Source organism: Oryctolagus cuniculus, chromosome 4 (genome assembly GCF_964237555.1).
Source record: "Oryctolagus cuniculus chromosome 4, mOryCun1.1, whole genome shotgun sequence".
Taxonomy (NCBI): domain Eukaryota; kingdom Metazoa; phylum Chordata; class Mammalia; order Lagomorpha; family Leporidae; genus Oryctolagus; species Oryctolagus cuniculus.
The window spans coordinates 155,771,300-155,790,752 of NC_091435.1; the positions used below are offsets into that span (position 1 = coordinate 155,771,300).

The 19,453-nt window shown below is 39.7% G+C and overlaps 1 protein-coding gene across 3 annotated transcripts in view; it reads left to right on the top strand.

Annotated features, from left to right (window-relative positions):
- The window catches only part of KAT2B (lysine acetyltransferase 2B), a 124,085-nt gene that overhangs the window by 101,409 nt on the left and 3,223 nt on the right, over positions 1-19,453 (top strand). For all 3 annotated transcript variants that reach the window (XM_051858848.2, XM_051858849.2, XM_051858850.2), the window contains 6 exons: positions 5,111-5,221; positions 9,218-9,361; positions 13,201-13,315; positions 15,113-15,149; positions 15,372-15,435; positions 15,532-15,616. In XM_051858848.2, the coding sequence (XP_051714808.1) occupies positions 5,111-5,221; positions 9,218-9,361; positions 13,201-13,315; positions 15,113-15,149; positions 15,372-15,435; positions 15,532-15,616 (556 nt within the window). The remainder of the gene's footprint in view (positions 1-5,110; positions 5,222-9,217; positions 9,362-13,200; positions 13,316-15,112; positions 15,150-15,371; positions 15,436-15,531; positions 15,617-19,453) is intronic.

Genomic DNA, 19,453 nt, shown 5'->3' on the forward strand with positions numbered 1-19,453 from the left:
TTTAGAAAATGAAGATTAGTCTTTCAAAACCAAATAGAGTGAATGGGTTTGATGAAAATCATATATATGGTTACTTCAAAAGGTTCATGGAAAATGGCATTAAAAGTTAAGTTTATTTTAATGCAAAAATTTTGGAAACCTATGTATGTGAGAGGTGTTCAAAAAGTTCATGGAAACTGTATATCATAAAAAATCTACACATGGATTTCAAACTATTTTAACCAAAATAAACTTTACATTTTAAAAACATTTAACAGACATTTATGTATTTATTTAAAAGACAGAGAAAGAATGAGTTACCATCTGCTAGTTCACTGTCAAACACCCACAGGGGCCAAGATTGGGCAGGGCTGAAGCTGGGTGCCAGGAGAGCTGTCAGGCCTCCCACATGGGTGGCAGGGACACAGTTGCCTGAGTCATCACCACTGCCTCCCAGGGTCCTCACTGGTAGGAAGTTTGAGTTAGGAGCTGGAGCCAGGAATCAAACCTACTCCAATGCAAGATACAGATGTCTTAACCAGTGCACTGAATGCTTGGTTGTTATGCTTATCTTTTTATTCCATTTTCTATAAACCTTCTGAAATTCCCTTGTATGTGTTTATGGATTCATGTTATGAGGCACCTATTGTTTAGTAGGATTAAGAATGGGAAAAACTGTTCTTTCATTAATTTCTTGATCTCTTTTCAGTGTTCTGTCATTAGTTAATGATTAGTGAACAACTCTTGGGATATGGTACTGCCCTTCATGGTTAGGGGAGATCTTAAAACTGTTCATAGAAATGAAGCATGTACTATGAAAAACCTCTGCATGAATTTTGCTCTTTTTCATCAAAATGAACTTATTTTTTAAACCCAGTTTTTCATGAATTTTTTAAGTTTTTTTGTATATTTTCATAGCATAGGTCTAAGATAAAGATTAGAGCTTTACCAACTCATCAGTTATAGACAGATAGAGGCCCGTCTCCAATACTGAGTGAAACTGGATGAGTCCCAGTGGCAGTAGCACATAATTTTGAAAAACCATAAAGTAATAGGTAGAGGTTTTAAATGTTTATTTGCTATATTAAAAGCCTTGACTAACGGGTACTTTAGAATTTGTACCCAGTCATTTTTGAGAATCAAACTTATTTAAAAATTCTTATGAATGTTTTCAGTTAGAATCATATTTGAATTTATCTTGCTCAAGGCACTCACAAGACAACATTTTAGAATTTACTTGAAGCTCCTTACTGGTTATAGACTATCTTGTCTTGTAAAAAGTATTTAGTTTTGATATTATACACAACATTACCATTACTTCACCAATACTTGTTTCCTTTAGTAAGTATTTAAATAAACCCTAAAGTTACTGGATAGATTTGGAAAAAGAATCTTTTGAGTAACAGTTAAAAATAGATACACAAACAAGGGAAATACAAGCAGTTTTGGGGTTAGAATCTAAACGTTTGCTTATAATAGCTTTCTGTTGTCAGTGCCTGTGTAATCAAGGAGATGTTCAAGCTGCCACTACTGCCGGTCACAGTGCTAAATGCAGAGGAAGTTCAAGTTAAAAGTCATAGCCCCTACTCGAAAGGACGTTGGAATCTGGAAAATTTCTTTGGAGAAGTGACAAAGTAGTAGCCAGTAATGCAAAATATCTTATGCAAGTTTTGAGCTGCTATTTATTAAAGAGTTATCATTGTTCTTAAATAAAATTAATTGGATTGTGGATAAGGAAAAGAAATAATAGTTCTATGAACTCCTTATGAGATAGTGCATACCAACAAAACCCTACCTCCTGTGTCATCCTACATCTTTGTTAAATTGAATTTCATCAGAAGACATATTTCTTATTGATTTCTAGATACTGCTTTTCCCTATATGTGGAATTCTCTCCAGCTCACCAACTTTCTCCTTTCCTCCAGCTAAAATTTTTTTCTTTAAAAATAATTTCTAATTACAGAAGTCACGTACAGATAAAGTAAAAATCCTATTCACCCTTGCCCCTGCCACTCTGCTGCTGTTGGTGTGCATCCTTCCAGGTGCTTCTGTATTCATGTTTGTAACTGGAATGCACCTGTACCTAAAAGGTGGATGTGTTGTTATTTACATAATGAAATTTATTCCATATATATTGCCATGATACAAAAATGATCTATTTATTTGAAAGTCTGAGTGGCAAAGAGGAAACCAGAGAGAGAAAGAAAAAGAGATGTGGTGGTGGGAGAAAATCTTATATCTGTTTGTTCATTACCCAAATGGCTACAAGGACTGCAGCTGGGCCAACCTGAAGCCTGGAGCCAGGTTCTCCACCTGGGTCTCCCACATGGGCGCATTTTCTGTTGTGTTCCCGAGTGCATTAGCAGGGAGCTGGATCAGAAGCAGAGCAGCCACATGGTGCTCCAATATGATATTTCAGCATTGCGGTGGAGGCTTAATCTGCTGTGCCACAATGGCCTCCCGCCCCCCAGTCTAAATTAAAAAAATAAAAAGTTCCAATTTCCCTCTCAGGCCCAACAATTCACATTTTCACTGATGTTCTTAGAGAGTGTCATTTCCTCCATTTTTGCTGAAACTGAGTGCCTTTACCCTCAAAGATGCTTTCGTAGGGTTGGGTGAAATATTTCTTCTCGCAGTAGTGCCCTGATTACTATTGAGATTGAACATATTTTTTACATTTCCTGGATATATTTTTTCTTGTGCCTATCCTTTGATGGTTATCTTAGGTTCTCTCTTTTTTTTTAAAATTGATCCTATAGAAGATGTTTACGTATTCATGATATTAAATCTTTGTGAAAATGTTGCAACTACATCTCAGTTTTTCATTTATCTTTTATTTATTGTATCTTAAATTGTTTATGGTATCTTGAAGCAGTTTTAAAATTTGAAATACTCTTCTTAGTATCTGTCTCCTACCCTTATTTTCCATTTCATGAAAAGTCTTACAGTCTAGCTTCAGCATCTTTTTCTTCTTCTATTTCCTTTCATTCACTCACTTAATTATCTTGTGACTTTTTCCCACAGCTATAGGTACAGATATATCATTCTTCAACAATACTATGCAATAAAAATATAATGCAGGCCTCAAATGCAAGTTACATATGTAATTTAAAATTTATACTGGGCAGGTGTTTGGTTCAAAACACATCCCATATCAGATTGAGTACTGCCTCTTCTGCTTCTCATCCAGCTTCCTGCATGTGCACAACCAGGGAGCAGCAAATAATGCCTCAAGTACTGGGGTTCCGGACTCCCACGTGGGAGACTCAGATGGAGTTCTGGACTCCTGGCTTTGGCCTGACCCAGCACTGGCTGCTGCAGGCATTTGGGGAGTGAACCAGCAGATGGACGATCTATCTCTATCCATCATTCTGCTCCCCCGCCCCCCCCAAAAGAAAATCTAGTAGGTACAAAGTAAAAAGAAATAGGTGGAACTAATTTTACTTTTTAAAAAAAGATTAATGTATTTATTTGAGAGGCAGGGCAGAGAGAGAGAGGTCTTTCATCCGCTGGTTCATTCCCCAGATAACCGCTATGGCAGAGCTGTACTGATCCGAAACCAGGAGCCAGGAGCCTCTCCCGGGTCTCCCATGCAGGTGCAGGGGCCCAAGGAGCTGGGCCACCCTCTAATGCTTTCCCAGGCCATAGCAGAGCTGGATTGGAAGTGGAGCAGCTGGGACTCAAACCAGCACCTATATGGGATGCCGGCACTGCAGGCGGTAGCTTTACCTGCTATGCCACAGTGCTGGCCCCTATTTTACACCTTAACAAATTGCCCAAACATTTCAACATATAATAAATATCTTATTAATAATGAGATTTTTTTCCTTGAAGATTTTTTTTCTTTTTGACAGGCAGAGTTCGATAGTGAGAGAGACAGAGAGAAAGGTCTTCCTTCCGTCGGTTCACCCCCCCAAATGGCTGCTACAGCCGGCGTGCTGCACTGATCCGAAGCCAGGAGCCAGGTGCTTCCTCCTGGTCTCCCATGCAGGTTGCAGGGCCAAAGCACACTCTCACTGTCCACTCTGCCTGTCCAAAAAAAAAAAAAAAAAAAAAAAAAAAGAAACAACAAGAGGTCAGATCTTGGGAAGATATTAGGAAGAACTTTCAACTATACAGATCCCAAAAATGAATTGTTCTAGCTTAGGATCAAGTGACTGCCCTACAGTAGAGAGATTCTAGCAGATCTTTTTGTGACAGTTGACAAAATACTGCTAGCCTCACGTGGGATAGAGAGTTGAACTAAATGAGTTCCAAAAATTGTGCCCTTTAGGTACTATGATTCCATGACATCATACCTGTGAGTACTTTTGAGTTTTTTTGAAAAAATGCATCAACAAATTACAGACCATCTATGTGCAGATAGTAACATCTGGATGCTTAGATTTAACTTTTTTTTTCCTGAGGCTTATAAATAATCATATTAAATTGATAAATTTTCTCTAAGCTATGCATGCCATTGAGAAAACTGGGACTTGCATTTTGTTTTCATCTATCAATCACTAATTTATTTAGCATTGTTCTTTGCTTTTTGTTAATTCCTGAAGTTGTCTAGCTGACTCAGAGATTCTGGGTTTCTCAGGCCTTGCTGAGAAAGGTCTCATAAAACTAAGCTGAATATCCTATGTGATGATACAATTCTTCAGGAGGTTTGCTGATTTGTGGCGCATTGTAAACAGGTGGATTAGTAAATAATCTTATGAGGATTAGCACTTTTTATTTACATAGTTCTTTTCATCTTATGTATACAGGTACTTGAAAGATAAGAAGAAATTCATGATCAACATTTACCCAGAAACTCCTAGATTAGTGTTCAGCAAGTTATCTATAGGAACAGACTGGCAGTTTCTAACTTTGGTGTGTTATTTTCCAAGAACTAAAAGCTTCTACTTTCAAATGTTGATTCTTATCTCTGATTAAGAACTTGGAATCTTTTGCTTTTGTAGTTCATTTTAAAAGTTCAGAAATGCAACAAAGGTGGTTAGTACTATATTTCCTTCAGGGATGACCCTGGCTGGTAAAATATATAATAATCACAAACTCTTAAGTTTGCTGACATTCCTGATGGATTTGTAGGGATTTCTTTTCTCCAGAACCTAATGTATTTATCTGTATGCTAACTTCTACACAGGGCTATGGAACACATCTGATGAATCATTTGAAAGAATATCATATAAAGCATGACATCCTGAACTTTCTCACATATGCAGATGAATATGCAATTGGATACTTTAAGAAACAGGTAGGTTTCTAACTGTGCAACACTGCTCTGTCTTTCCTTTGTTTAATATGTACTCAGGGAGCCTTCATGCGACAGATGTTTCCCCCGAGTGTTTCCTACTTAGGAGAAGGACATATTTGTTTTGTAAATCCTATGCCACAAATAAACCTGAGACTGGATTAGAGAGTATAGTTGATATATAGTGATTTGTTCCTTAATTGCCATGTAAAAGTGAAGTACAATAGTGCATCTTGACATATCAGAATATGGTATTCCCAGTCCTGGGTTGGTAGAGTCCTCCACGAATGAGAGAAACAACGCAGTGTCTGCCAACCCTGTCTGTATAACAGCTGAGGAAAGTCTTGAAAGTTAAAGTGGGCCACAGACCATCCTGGTTCCATAGCACGTAGCAGTCTGGGAGCTTTGCTGCTACCTTAGTACTTGCTTATCAGAAGTTTTCAGCTTAGCCTTTTTAGGAATATTCTTTGGCTGCATGTTATTTTTAACAGTGACTTATAATTCCATTTATTTTTCTAACGACAAAAGTTATAGTTATTGTAGAAATTTTGGAGTATGTAATGCACAAAGAACAGAAAAATTGGTTGCAGTTTATTATCCAAAAAATTTTAGTTGACCTTTTTTTAAATTTTTTTTAGATTTATTTATTTACTTGAAAGTCAGAGTTACACTAAGAAGGAGAGGCAGAGAGAGAGAGAGAGGGGGGTCTTCCACCTGCTGGTTTATTCCCCAGCTGGTCACAATAGCTAGAGCTGTGCCAATTCAAAGCCAGGAGCTGGGATCTTACTCCAGGTCGCCCACGCGGGTGCAGAGGCCCAAGAACTTGTTCTACGGCTTTCCCAGGCCATAGCAGAGAGCCGGATCGAAAGAGGAGCAGCTGGGATTTGAACTGGCACCCATATGGGATGCTGGCACTGCAGGCAGCGACTTTACCCCTCGCCACAGCACTGGCCACTTGGTTAACCTTTTGATATATAGATTTCTTATATTTTTTCTTATCTGTAAATGTATATATATAAATTGGCTCATACTGTGTATATAACTTAGTTACAGATCTTTTCATTTAATGTTTTTGCCATTTTTACACATAATTTTTATGGTATCCTGGGATTCATATAGAGAATAATTTATTTCCCCAATACCACATTTTTAGATGTCTGTGTTTTTAGTATGTAAATATACATGTGTGCATGTGTGTGTATATATGATTTACCATCACTAATGGTTATTTGCTTAGAGTGAATGTCTAGAAGTAGAGTTATTTCCAAACTTTTAAGTTTTTTTGTTATGTATTGCCAAATACGGGAACAATTTCTATTCTTGTCTGCAGAATATAAGGGAGCTCAGGAAAGGACATGATAATTGAAAAAAAAATAATTTTTACTCCCTTTTCCAAATAGCAAATTATGTATTTGACTTTATTTGATCATAGTGAGATTTGGTTTATTTTTCCATGTTTATTGACCCTTTGAATTTCTACCTTTTTTTTTTAAGATTTCATTTTTTTTTATTTGAGAGGCAGTTAGAGAGAGGGAAAGACAGAGAGAAAAGTCTTCCATTTACTGGTTCACTCCTCAAATGGCTGCAACAGCTAGAGCTTGGCTGATCTGAAGCCGGGAGCCAGGAGCATCTTCAGGTCTCCCATGTGGGTGCAGGGGCCTAAGCACTTGGCCATCTTCCGCCGCATTTCCAGGCCATAAACAGAGAGCTGGATCAGAAGAGGAGCAGCTGGGACACAAACTGGCGCCTGTATGGGATGCTGGCACTGCAGGCGGAGGCTTAGCCTACTACTCAACAGCTCTGGCCCCTGAATTTCTACTTTTTTTGAATTGCCAGTTCATTATTATATTTTGTCCCTTTTTCTATTAAAATGTTTTTATATTGATTTATAACAGCTTTTGTATAGTGATATTAGCTTTTTATATTCATTCATATTTGCTTGTGGATTGGTTTTTAATCCAGAGAATTTTAAAGGTTTTATACATAAAGCTCATTGACTTCTTTAATTATATTCCTAAAATAAATAAAATAAAAATAAATAAATTTTTTATTCCTTGAATAAATTTTCTGATGGCAGAAAATTAATCTCCTTGTTTTCTTCTCAGTCTTTTTTTTTTTTTTAAAGATTTATTTTGTTTATTTGAAAGAGTTAGAGAGAGAGAGAGAGAGAGAGAGAGGTCTTCCATCTGCTGGTGTGCTTCCCAAATGGCCACAATGGCAGGAGCTGAGCTAATCAGAAGTTAGGAGCCAGGAGCTTCTTCCTGGTCTCCCACATGGGTGCAGGTACCCAAAAACTGGGGTCATCCTCTGCTGCTTTTCCAGGCACATTAGCTGGACTCTGGATCAGAAGTGGAGCAGTTGGGACTCGAACTGGCACCCCATATGGGATGCTGGTGTTGCAGGCTGGGGCTTTAACCTGCTGCGCCATAGTGCTGGCCCCTCTTCTCATTTTTTGGGATGTCTTTATGACTGTTATGTTTATTATTGCAACTTTCTTTTCTTTTTTTGTTTGTGTTTGTCAGCCTTTCTAGACTGTAATTACATTGCAAAGCCTGATTCCTTTTTTTTTTTTTTTTAATTTGACAACTTTTTAAGTGACTTGTCTGTAGTCCTCTTTGATGATGATGGCAATAATTACTTGGAAAATAAGGTTTTGCTGAAAGTAAGGTAGGAAACAAACTGCTAGTGATAGTTTTGAAGTTCAAATAATTTTCTGCAAGTAACTGAAATAAATGCCTTAAGAAAAATTCTGTTTATATTGTAAATTATTATTTGAATTTTTCAGTGTCATGCCCTGAAGTACGCTGTTGTTTCAGCTTAAAGGATGTTCATGAGTATATTGCAAGGCATTAATGTCACTGAATCAGCCGTAAATTATGACAGCTTTTACCTACAGAGAAGAGGTTTCATTTTTTCAGCATTAAGGTTCTAGCTGCAATATATTTTTTAACGTTTATTTGTTTATTTGAAAGGTAGATTAGAGAGAGAGAGAGAGAGAGGGGTAGAGACAGAGAGAGAAAACTCTTCCATCTGCTGGTTCACTCACTCCCCAAATGGCCACAATAGCCAGGGCTAGACTGATCCAAAGCCAGGAGCCAGATCTTCTTCTGGGTCTCCCATATGTGTGCAGGGGCCCAAATACTTGGGCCATCTTGCACTGCTTTTCCCAGGCCATTGGCAGGGAGTTGGATTAGGAGTGGAGCATCTGGGACTTGAACTGGCACCCATATAAGATGCTGGGGTCACAGGCAGTGGCTTTACCCACTGCCCTGACCCCTTGCAACATTTTTTGACAATCTTTTGTTTTAGAGTGTCCATAAATGTTACTGACTTGTTAAGAATCTGAGTAAATTCCAACGGCCAGGCAGCAGGTCAAGCTGACTCTTAGAAAGCCAGCATCCCATATCTGAGCGCTGGTTCAAGTCCTGGCTGCTCTGCTTCCAATCTAATTCTCTGCTAATGAGCCTGGGAAGACAGCAGAGGATGACCCTAGTATGAGAGACCTGGGGTTTCGGGTTCCTGGCTTCAGCCTGGCCCAGCCCTGATGATTTTGGACATTTAGGGAGTGAACCAGTAGATGGAAGATCTTTTTCTCTTTGTCTCTCCCTCATTCTCTCCCTCTGCCTTTCAAGTAAATATGTATTAAAAAAAATAAAAAGTCTGAGTAACTCCCATAATACATTTTTGGGGGAAAATTTGCATTTTCCATATTTATTATGTAGTTGAATGCAAAGTTAAACCCAATCTTTACTTAACACTGGTTCCTGTTTTAAACCTTAAAAATTATTTGTTTTATTAGTATCACTTTTATGTTGTCTTGCTTTCTATTTGCATAGTTTGATTTCTGATGTTTTTGAACTTCATGAGTGAAGCTAATCTTTTCAGATTAGTAGGAGGAGACTTTGAAAGAAACATGTTTTGATGCCTATGCCTGGCACGCAGCACTCAGGAGATATTTGATGCACAGTGTCCATATGAATGGATTTATTGTCTTTGCAGGGTTTCTCCAAAGAAATTAAAATACCTAAAGCCAAATATGTTGGCTACATTAAGGATTATGAAGGAGCCACTTTAATGGGATGTGAGCTAAATCCTCGGATCCCATATACAGAATTTTCTGTGATCATTAAAAAGCAGAAAGAGGTAAGCGAGTGATGGATGTATGTTTCTTACAGCCTCATCTTAGGGGTGGTGTGATGCATTCCTTGGTATTTGTGCATTTGTTGAGTGCACATCATAATCTGTTTGCTCTGGTTTATCTAGCTTTCTTCTTTAAAGACTTCCTGGATAGTCTCCTCTCCAGGTCACCATTCCTAAGATACTCAGCACTTGTGAAATTTGTGTAAAATGTAACATATAGCGGCATGTTTTAACTTTCGCTTCTTCCCGATCAGCTCTTTGCCTCCATCTCCAGTCTAGTGGCCATTACTGATGCTTTAACCGTCTTGCTTGATGTCTTCATCTGTTACCTACTCCTTTCATTCAACACACATGCAGATCAAGCCATTTCAGGCACTGCTGCCTTCCTCCTTTGAACTTCCCGAGCACTGCTTTGATCCATCTGTATGAATTTCACTTAATCATTTCACATAGACATTTATCTTAGTGTGCATTAATCTCTCTTTTCACCTTGTATATTCCGAAAGCTGCTACTTCTAGATATTTAAGTGATTTATTATCTGGTATGGGGTGACTCCTGCGTATGAAAAGACAAGTGGTAACAGGAAAGATTGACAGATTTTACATTTCTCTAAGGCAGAATAAAATTACCCTAAAAAGAGCATAATTGGAGAGTACACAGAGGCTGTTTGATTAAATGAATGACTTTTGTGTGTGAAGCCCAGGGTCATCTTCCTCCCACCCAGTGTGTTTGATTTCAGAAAACTGGGAGTTTGCATCTGTGTCATCCCACAGCTATCTCACTCGATACTTCTGTTATTTGTTTTAGTGTACTTTTCTCCAGCAAATAATTAAAGATGTCTGTCTTAAACCCATCTTTGTTTTCTGGTTTCTATTAACTACCATAATCCCAGTTCTCAGTTGCTTGTCAGGTGTTACCGACTTAGCCATGAAGCTCCTTACACGGTATCTGGTGAATAGTAGTTACTCATTAAGTCTTTGCCTTTTGCTTAAAACGGATTTGTGCTTAACGCTTCCCATGGAAGTGAGCAAAAAGCTTTCTTTTAAAATTAGAAAATAAAAACAACTTTTGTTGCCTTTTGGTCAAAGATGTCAGCCTCAGAGAGAATTCCAAATAAATAGAGTTAATAAAGCACAGCAGGCTCCCCTCTCTCCTTGTCTCCGTTGGAGGAGCCGGCTTTCCCCATTGTTCTCTGTGGGGCTTAATGAGTAGGTCTGGATTCAGCAGCACTTTGTTCAGCCTTAGAGGCTGCTGGCCAACTAAAGCCATCACTGTGCTGTCAGCTGCTGCTCTTTCCTCATTCCTCCTCCCAGCGGCACCAGCTCATCCCCACCGTGTTAACTGAGATTCTCTTGGCACAGCCTGAAAAATTCACAGTGCACACGGTGTGTCATCCCCCGCCCCCCAATCCCCAATCCCCAAGGGGAAAGCCAGAGCTCAGAGCTATTTTAGATAGCTAACAAAGCAGTCAACTTTTTGGAAGACAATGCTTCCTCCTCGTTTTTTCTCTTCTGCTCAGATCCCTTCACCCCCCTCCCCCTCTCAGTCTTTGCCTCCAGCCTTTTCTTACAAACACCCTTGAATGGTTGATGGCAGTTTGGAGCTGTTAACCTAGTTCTTGTGAAAGAGATCTGAAGTCATCATAATAGTATATTTGGTTTCATGTGCAGGCCGAGTTCCCCTTATCTGAAATGATTGTGACCAGAAGTGTTTCAGATTTCAGAGGTTTTTTTTTGATTTTGTGATATTTGTGTACATTACTGATTGAGCAGCCCTAATCCAGATCTCCAGTATGTCTGCAATATGTCACAAAGTTTGACTGTGTCCCCTTAGAAAAAAATCACGTTGTTTCGCAACATCCTTACTTTGGCCCTTCCAAGTATAAGTCCTTTATAGTCCCCCATGTGACTTAAAATCTAGGAATTGGGGGCTGGTGTGGTGTAGCAGGTTAAGAGGCTGCCTCCTATGGATACCAGTTCGAGTCCTGGCAGCTCCACTACCAATCCAGCTCTCTGCTAACGCACCTGGGAAAGCTTTGGCGTATGGCCCGGTCCTTAGGCTCCTGCACCCAGGAGCTCCTGCCATCGGAGTATGGCCCAAGTCTTGGTTCCTGACTTTGTTCTGGCCCCACCCTGGCCATTGCAGCCATTTGGGGAGAAACTCAGCAGATCAAAGATCTCTCTCTCTCTTTCTGTGTACTTCCCTCCCCACCTCTGTAACTCTACCTTTCAAATAAGTAAATAAATCTTAAAAGAAAATTTAAGAATCATCCTCTTCCCCTTCTGTGCATATGCACACACACACTCAATTCCACCTGCTAATTGCCTCGTTACTTTCCCTACTGGTTTTTTCCATCATCCCCACACTTATGGTCCTTTCTATTCATGTGCCACAAATCGACTTATGTTGGACTTTACTCATGTTGGTTCCAATTCCAAGCTGTCTAGCTCAAAACAAATTCCCCAGGAAGCCACTGCAGGTGAACCAGCCTCTTATGTATCCCCTCCTTTCATTGGAGTCATCACTCATGAAGTAAAGCTTAACTCTCCACTCTCTGCTTCTCCTGTCCAACTGTACTGGTTTCCTGGCCATCTCCACTACTGACACTTACCACTGACTTGCTCTCATACACTCTGAGGGGCTGGGAAATAGAACTCATTTGCTACCCTCAACAGTTCCTCCTTCCTTAGAGTAGGGGTAGGGGTTGCAATTGGAATAAGTGATACTTGTAAAAATCATTTGAATACTGTGAAAGGTAAAATATCCCATTCTGTTTCTTGTTAGACTGTGTTGTAATGGTATTTTTATATAATGGGTTATGTAAAATACATTATTAAAATCAATTTCACCAATTTTGTTTTTACTCTTGCTTTAAACATGTCTACTAGAAAATTTTATATGTGAGTGACTCATTGGACAACACTGATACAGATTTACCAGGAATATACTTTTTTTTACTAGTTCCTTTTATTTTATGAAATTCTTTGTTTTACTATTAGGATTATTTATTCCTGCTGCAGTATGTTCTAGGCGTATGTTTGAAATCAAGGAACGAGGAGCTAGAATTTTTTATTTTTGTGAACTTGGTTAATGACTTCTGTTTTGTTTTTTCTTTTCCAAAATTTGGTTATGATATGGTTAATTTCAGGGTGGAGATTTTTGAAGTGTTTGAGTCAGGGAGGGGGGCAGGGAACTGCACTGCCTCATAAGTAATTGCCCTAGTACATTAGGAATTATTTACGCAACAAACCAAAACATCTGTCAAAATGCCCAGATTAGCCCTGGTGCCCCGTGTCCTGGTTGTGCTGTCTTAACACTTCGAGCTGCTTTTTTGATGCAGACAGAATAGCTTGGAAGGTTTAAATAACAGTGGGCTGTGACTGTTGCAGGCTGTCAGTGCTTTCTGAGGCTTTATACACCTGCTCCTTTAATCTGAAAGGGACAGATGCTCAATACAGGATTGGAAGGGGTTCTGTCGCTTGACTGGGTAGCAATGCTTAGGGCTGCTTCCCTGTAATTCTTGCAGAGGCTCCTCGGAGAAACAGGGCAAAATAATTGGCTCTTATGCTAAAGATGACAAGTAAGCCCTAGGGGCAGCATGTTCTCTCCACAGTGTCTTTTCTGGATGTCAGCAAGAAGTCATTTAGAGCAGTTGTGTGAATGTCATTAAATGGGCCTGGTGTAATAGAATGTTTTCATTTCTTACCTGTTAAATAGCATTTACTCTTTTCTCCCATAAAATATTTTTATTTTGCTGGGAAAATGTTTATGTAGATTAGCTGACATGAGCTATGTCCATAGATTTCTTTCACAAAACCTGTGTTCTTCTTGTGCTTTACAGATAATTAAAAAGCTGATAGAAAGAAAACAGGCCCAGATTCGGAAAGTTTACCCCGGACTTTCATGTTTTAAAGATGGAGTTCGACAAATTCCTATAGAAAGCATTCCTGGAATTAGTATGTATAGACCTTCTTTTAAAAGTGAAGCCTTTTGGTAATGCATGAGTTGTGTTTGAAACAATTTCCTGACCGCAGTAATTTGGGAAGTCTTGTTGCTCTACCTGATATTTGTGTTATTTCTAAGCTTTCATGAAGGCAGAAAATGCTCTCCTTTTTGTCTTTTCTCTGCCACCCAATTCAGACCAACCAAGGAGAGCTTCGATGCCCCCATATTATAGCTGTTAGTAGCCACCATTTATTAAGACACGATCTGCATGTGACCTTGAGGGTAGGGAATTCTACTTTTACAAGGGGAAAAATTGAAATAACACAGAATGGCTGTGTGAGTTAGTGTTAAATGGCAAATAGCCACTAATAGAATTATAAGCAATCTAGTCTTCAAGCATCTCAATTTGCACCTGTCTCATTGCCATCATGATTGCAACCTACGCAGGTCTGTGGTTTGCTAGATTAGTTTTCCCCAAACTTCTAGAAAAGATTATTTGCCAAGTGTGATAGAGTAATCATTTGTTTCAAGTTCCCTATGTTAAAGGCATTTTCTGGAGGGTTCCTGTCTGTATGTTCGAGATTTGTTGTATTTGGTTAAACTGTGCATTATAGCTCTTTTTATAGATCAAGTTATTGAGGATCACCCAACATTGTATTGGTATAATTCATGTTCTTCTGGTATACTGGAAATTTAATTATGTAAACAAAATGAAACTAAAATTCTCCAGAAAATATAAGATATTATTTGGGCAAGGTATATTATTTTATTCTATTAAGCCTATATGTGACCTTTTATTGGAGAACCCAGAAATTCTGCTTCCCTTTATTATCACTATTAATAGCATAATAGCGATGATATCAATAATGGCTACCTATGTCAAGCATGCTCACGTATTTTTTTTTTCACATACATCAGCTATCTCAGAAGGCATAAATAACATCACCTAAATTTTGTTTTTGACATGCAGAGTTAGACAGTGAGAGAGACAGACAGAAAGGTCTTCCTTCTGTTGGTTCACCCCACAAATGGCTGCTATGGCTGGTGTGCTGTGCCGATCTGAAGCCAGGAGCCAAGTGCTTCCTCTTGGTCTCCCATGCAGGTGCAGGGCCCAAGGGCTTGGGCCATTCTCCACTGCCTTTCCAGGACACAGCAGAGAGCTGGACTGGAAGAAGAGCAACCAGGACAGAATCCGACGCCCCAACCAGGACTAGAACCCGGGGTGCCGGCGCCTCAGGCGGAGGATTAGCCTAGTGAGCCATGGCGCCGGCCAACATCACCTAATTTTTAGAGTTTTTTCTATAAATTGAGAGGCAAGAAGTGAAGTAACTTACTCAGAGTAAATTAACTTTTCAGGAGAGAGCAGAAAATCAAATCCAGATCTATTGGACTTCAGGCTGGTTTTTCTATCTGCTAGGCTAAACCATCTCACATCATAAGCAAGGCATTGGCCAAATAAAAAGAACCAGAAGAGAGTTTGTTCTGACCCAACTCTTTCACATGGTGATAAGCAAAAAGAGATTTGACTTACAGTTTAAAAAAATACATATGCTGACAGGACTGGAGTTTTTTTATGACTTTCTCTGAAAGGTTACAGTTCTTGCTTTACAAAACACTAGCGCATGGGGCAGCATTAGCAGAATCGTAAGGTTTTGTGTTGTTGGCTGTAAAAGGAATTGCACGCTTTCCTCAGAAAGAATTTTATTAAGGCATGGCTTTGATTTATTGTGTTTTTGACATGTATTAACTATGTTATTCTCTTGATTAAAAGCAGTTCTCATTCCGTGTTTAATTTTGTTGATGTATAGGAGAGACAGGCTGGAAACCAAGTGGAAAGGAGAAAAGGTAAGTATGTGCCAGAGGGTGTGTGATTTTTTTTTTCCTCTCAGCAACTTAGAGAAAAAGGGCAAACCCCTTGTCATCACTAATCTAATGTTGAGTGAGTTTCACTTTTTGTAAAAAATTTAGAACGGTTCTAACATTAGGTTTGCATAAGAATAAACTAAATAGTAATCAGCTGGCAAGAGAGCACAAAACTAATTGTCCCTCATGTTTACTCTTTTCAAGTAAGGAGCCCAAAGACCCTGACCAGCTTTACAGCACGCTGAAGAGCATCCTTCAGCAGGTGAAGGTGCGTGTCCCCTTTGTTTGTCTCCTGCAAACATTTTGAAATGATCTCCCACATGGAATTTCCATATTAGAGACCTTACTTTTTTCTTTACCCAAGAGCCATCAAAGCGCTTGGCCCTTCATGGAACCGGTGAAGAGAACGGAAGCTCCGGGATATTATGAAGTTATAAGGTTTCCCATGGGTAATGCCATTAATGTTTTCTAAGGATAGATTTAAAACTCCGTGGGTGGTGGTGTGGGGACAAATGTTTGCTGAGGTTCGTTTGTACTCCTTCGATGCAGGATGGGAAGTGTCTGATGGGTGGGGGGATTCATGGACCATTGGAGGGGCAGTGGTGTCAGAGCAGAATGGGACAACAAAGGAGAAGTGGGGGTATGGAGCTCATGAGAGATGTTCTGCAGTCATCTTGTAGGGCCTACACATAGTACCACTAGACACAGAAAGTCCAGGTGGTGAGCCACAAATAGCGTGAGAGATGGAAGTTGGGTATTTTGACATAACCTTGCTTATATCTGTTTGTTGCAAAATGAAAAAATATCAGGCTGTCCTCTTGATATGTTTTGAGTCTGGCATAAATGATTATCCCTTTTAAGACTTTTCTCTGGTAATATGAGAGATGTTAGATTAAGCTGCTGGGCTGCTGTAGTTTCAGAGGGAGGAATTCTAGTTGATGCAAGTGTTGATTTTCCATGCTCTTGATTAATCCTGTTAGTATCACTATACATACAATCTTTATTTTAAGTTTTGTCTCCCATCCAAAGCAAACAGGATGCTTGCAACAATGTAGAATTATGGGACTGGGGATGTGGCACAGCAGGTTAAGCCACCATCTGCAAAGCCAGTATCCCATATGGGCACTGGTTCAAGTCTCAGCTGCTGCACTTCTGATTCAGCTCCCTGCTAATGTGCCTGGGAAAGCAGTGGAAGATGGTCCAAATTCTTGGACTCTTGCACCCATATGGAAGTCCTCATAGAGTTCCAGGCTCCTGGCTTTGGCCTGACCTAGCCCCCTGCCATTGTGGCCATTTGGGGAGTGAACCAGTGGATGGAAGACCTTTCTCTCTGTCTTTCCCTGTCTCTCTCTTTCTCTCTCTCTCTCTCTCTCTGTGTGTGTGTATGTGTGTGTAACTCTTCCTGTCAAATAATTCTTTTAAAATTGTGGAATTATACCTATACCATACTAAAAGGAATGATTAATTGAATCAATGAGAACCCCCAAAGTAAACCAACTTGGCAATTTACAGATGAAAACTAGCTGAAATACTTTCTTTTTAATCAGTTGCGTGGCCATTTTTTGGAAAGAGTCAATCTTCTTTCCCATTTTTACTTATAATCTATTCCAGATGTTAAATGTGAAAAGAAGAATGAAAGGGATCCATTAGCTCCTTACAACTGGAAGTTATTTATGGGTGTTCTCATGGAATTAATTTTCACAAGAATGTTATATTATACAAAATACTCCAGCAAGCTCATGGAAAATAGAATTAAAAGAAAACTTTATATATTGGTGCAAACGTTTTTTAATTTATGAAATGGCTTTTTTCATAATATGTACTTTGCATGAATTTTTAAAGACCCCTTATAGTTCTTTGTGTTTTTTTTTTTTTTTTTTTTTTTTTTTTTTTTTTTGACAGGCAGAGTGGACAGTGAGAGAGAGAGACAGAGAGAGAAAGATCTTCCTTTGCCGTTGGTTCACCCTCCAATGGCCGCCGCTGCAGCCGGCGCACCGCGCTGATCCTGGCAGGAGCCAGGAGCCAGGTGCTTTTCCTGGTCTCCCATGGGGTGCAGGGCCCAAGCACCTGGGCCATCCTCCACTGCACTCCCTGGCCATAGCAGAGAGCTGGCCTGGAAGAGGGGCAACCGGGACAGAATCCGGCGCCCCAACCGGGACTAGAACCCGGTGTGCCGGCGCCGCAAGGTGGAGGATTAGCCTATTGAGCCACGGCGCCGGCTTCCCTTATAGTTCTTTAAAGTGGACATATATCTACATGCCATTCATTCCCTCTGTTCTCAGCCTTGCTACCATATATTTCGAGTAAGAAAACTAAAGAGACAGTTGACTCAGTCTAGAATTCTGAATGGAAATGTGACTTGGAAATTAATAGTCTCCATTATGTGGAAAAAGATGGCCAAACTCTTCCTATCCATTCCTAACCTTAAGTTAATGATTTTTTGCATTTTCCTTCTTTGGACCATTTCAGCTTCTTTTGTGAAACCCTCATAGGCAGTTGGATGAGTTTGAGAGAGTAAATTCCCCTTCAGTCTTTCTGTGTCACTCTGAAGACCTGGGGTGGTAGGGCTATCAGATCTCATCTGTCAGAGCCTACTCACAGCCTGCTTTCTCCAAGTTTCTTGCTTGGTTTAGCCTTCAAAGTGTGTGACTTCTCTAATTAGATACCACTTGTATGCATAGCTGAGTGTTTGTTAGGGAAAAAACCGACTACCTTGAGCAAGAATGGTGATAGGTTGAAGTGAGTGCTATAACAGAATTAATTAAAGCAGTCACTGGTACTCTTTAGTAGAGCAGTAAATTAAATTTTTTTTGAATGACTGTAGGAGCTGAATATAATGTGTAGTCTTTGAAGACAAGACAGATCAATAATTTTGCCTTTTCCCATTATTGCTTTCTTGGATTTTTAAATTTGTATCTCTTTCCTCCATGTTCTAAAAAATTTTTCTTTCATGTGGATGGGATTGAAATTGCTTCACATAGAGAGTCACACACAGGATACTGTCTGAGTGGTTCATGCATGACTTCCTAGCTACTAGGGATCGCTGTTTACTGAGAATTCCCAGGCTGGGTAACAGGGAGAATGAAAACAGAATAGTTTAATTGGTGTCTCCGTATTTGGTACCACAAATCTTAGTTACCTTCTTTTTAAAAACATTAAAAATTATTTGAAAGACAGAGGAAGTATCATTCACCGGTGCACTCTCCAAATGCCTGCAACAGCCTTGGGCCCAGCGGCCTGGGAGCTGGAAAGTGAATCTAGGTCTCCCATATGAGTGGCAGGAATCCTACCACTTAGGCTATCACACTGCCTCGCAGCGTCTGCATTAGCAGGGAGCTGGAGTAAGGAGCACAAAAGCTGGGTATCTGATTTTAGGTACACCAAGGTGGGATGTGGACATTGCAGCTGTTAGGGTAAATGCTTGGCCCATGTCACCTTTTTTACGCTTGCCATTTGGTCTATTGAAAGACTCTAAGAAGGCTAGAGGAAGAAAGAAACTATCTATAGCTTTAAAATATAAAGGAAATATAGAAAGGAAGTATTCAAAATAGATGATAATTTTTCAGAAAAATTCAACATCTATAATTCTTTTGCTTTGTGTTACACTGTAGGTTCTCCCCACCTCTTTTTTTTGCAGGGGGGGGGAGATTTATTTATTTGAAAGGCAGAGTTACACAGAGAGGGAGAGGCAGAGAGAGAGAGAGAGAGAGAGAGAGAGAAGAGTCTTCCATCTGCTGGTTTATTCCCCAGTTGGCTGCAACGGCCGGAGTTGCGCTGATCCAGAGCCAGGAGCCAGGAGCCAGGAGCCTCCTCCAGGTCTCCCACACGGGTGCAGGGGCCCAAGCACTTGAGCCATCTTCTACTGCTTTCCCAGGCCATAGCAGAGAGCTGGATCAGAAGTGGAGCAGCTGGGACTCAAACCAGCACCTGCTACACCCCAGTACCAGTCCCTCCCCACCTCTTCTTAACCTTGCCCTCCAAAAAAAAAGTTTGAAAAGCATTTGGACCAACATTTTTGTGTCAGCTTTCATTCTTTTTCCCCTTGCTTTTCTTTTCTCTTTCCCCCCTTTTGTTTACATGTCTCTAATTTCTAAAATATTAGTAAATATATTGGCCAGTATATCTTAAGTGGTAGGCATTTCATTAGAAAGAATGAAAGAAAACATCTAATTTTACCTACAGGGGCACAATTTCATTGTTCTTTCTTACTTAGAGAACATCTTGATTTGTTTAGTCACACTTGCACGAGACATTTACAGGGGAGTTTTCTGAGTCTTTGTGTATCT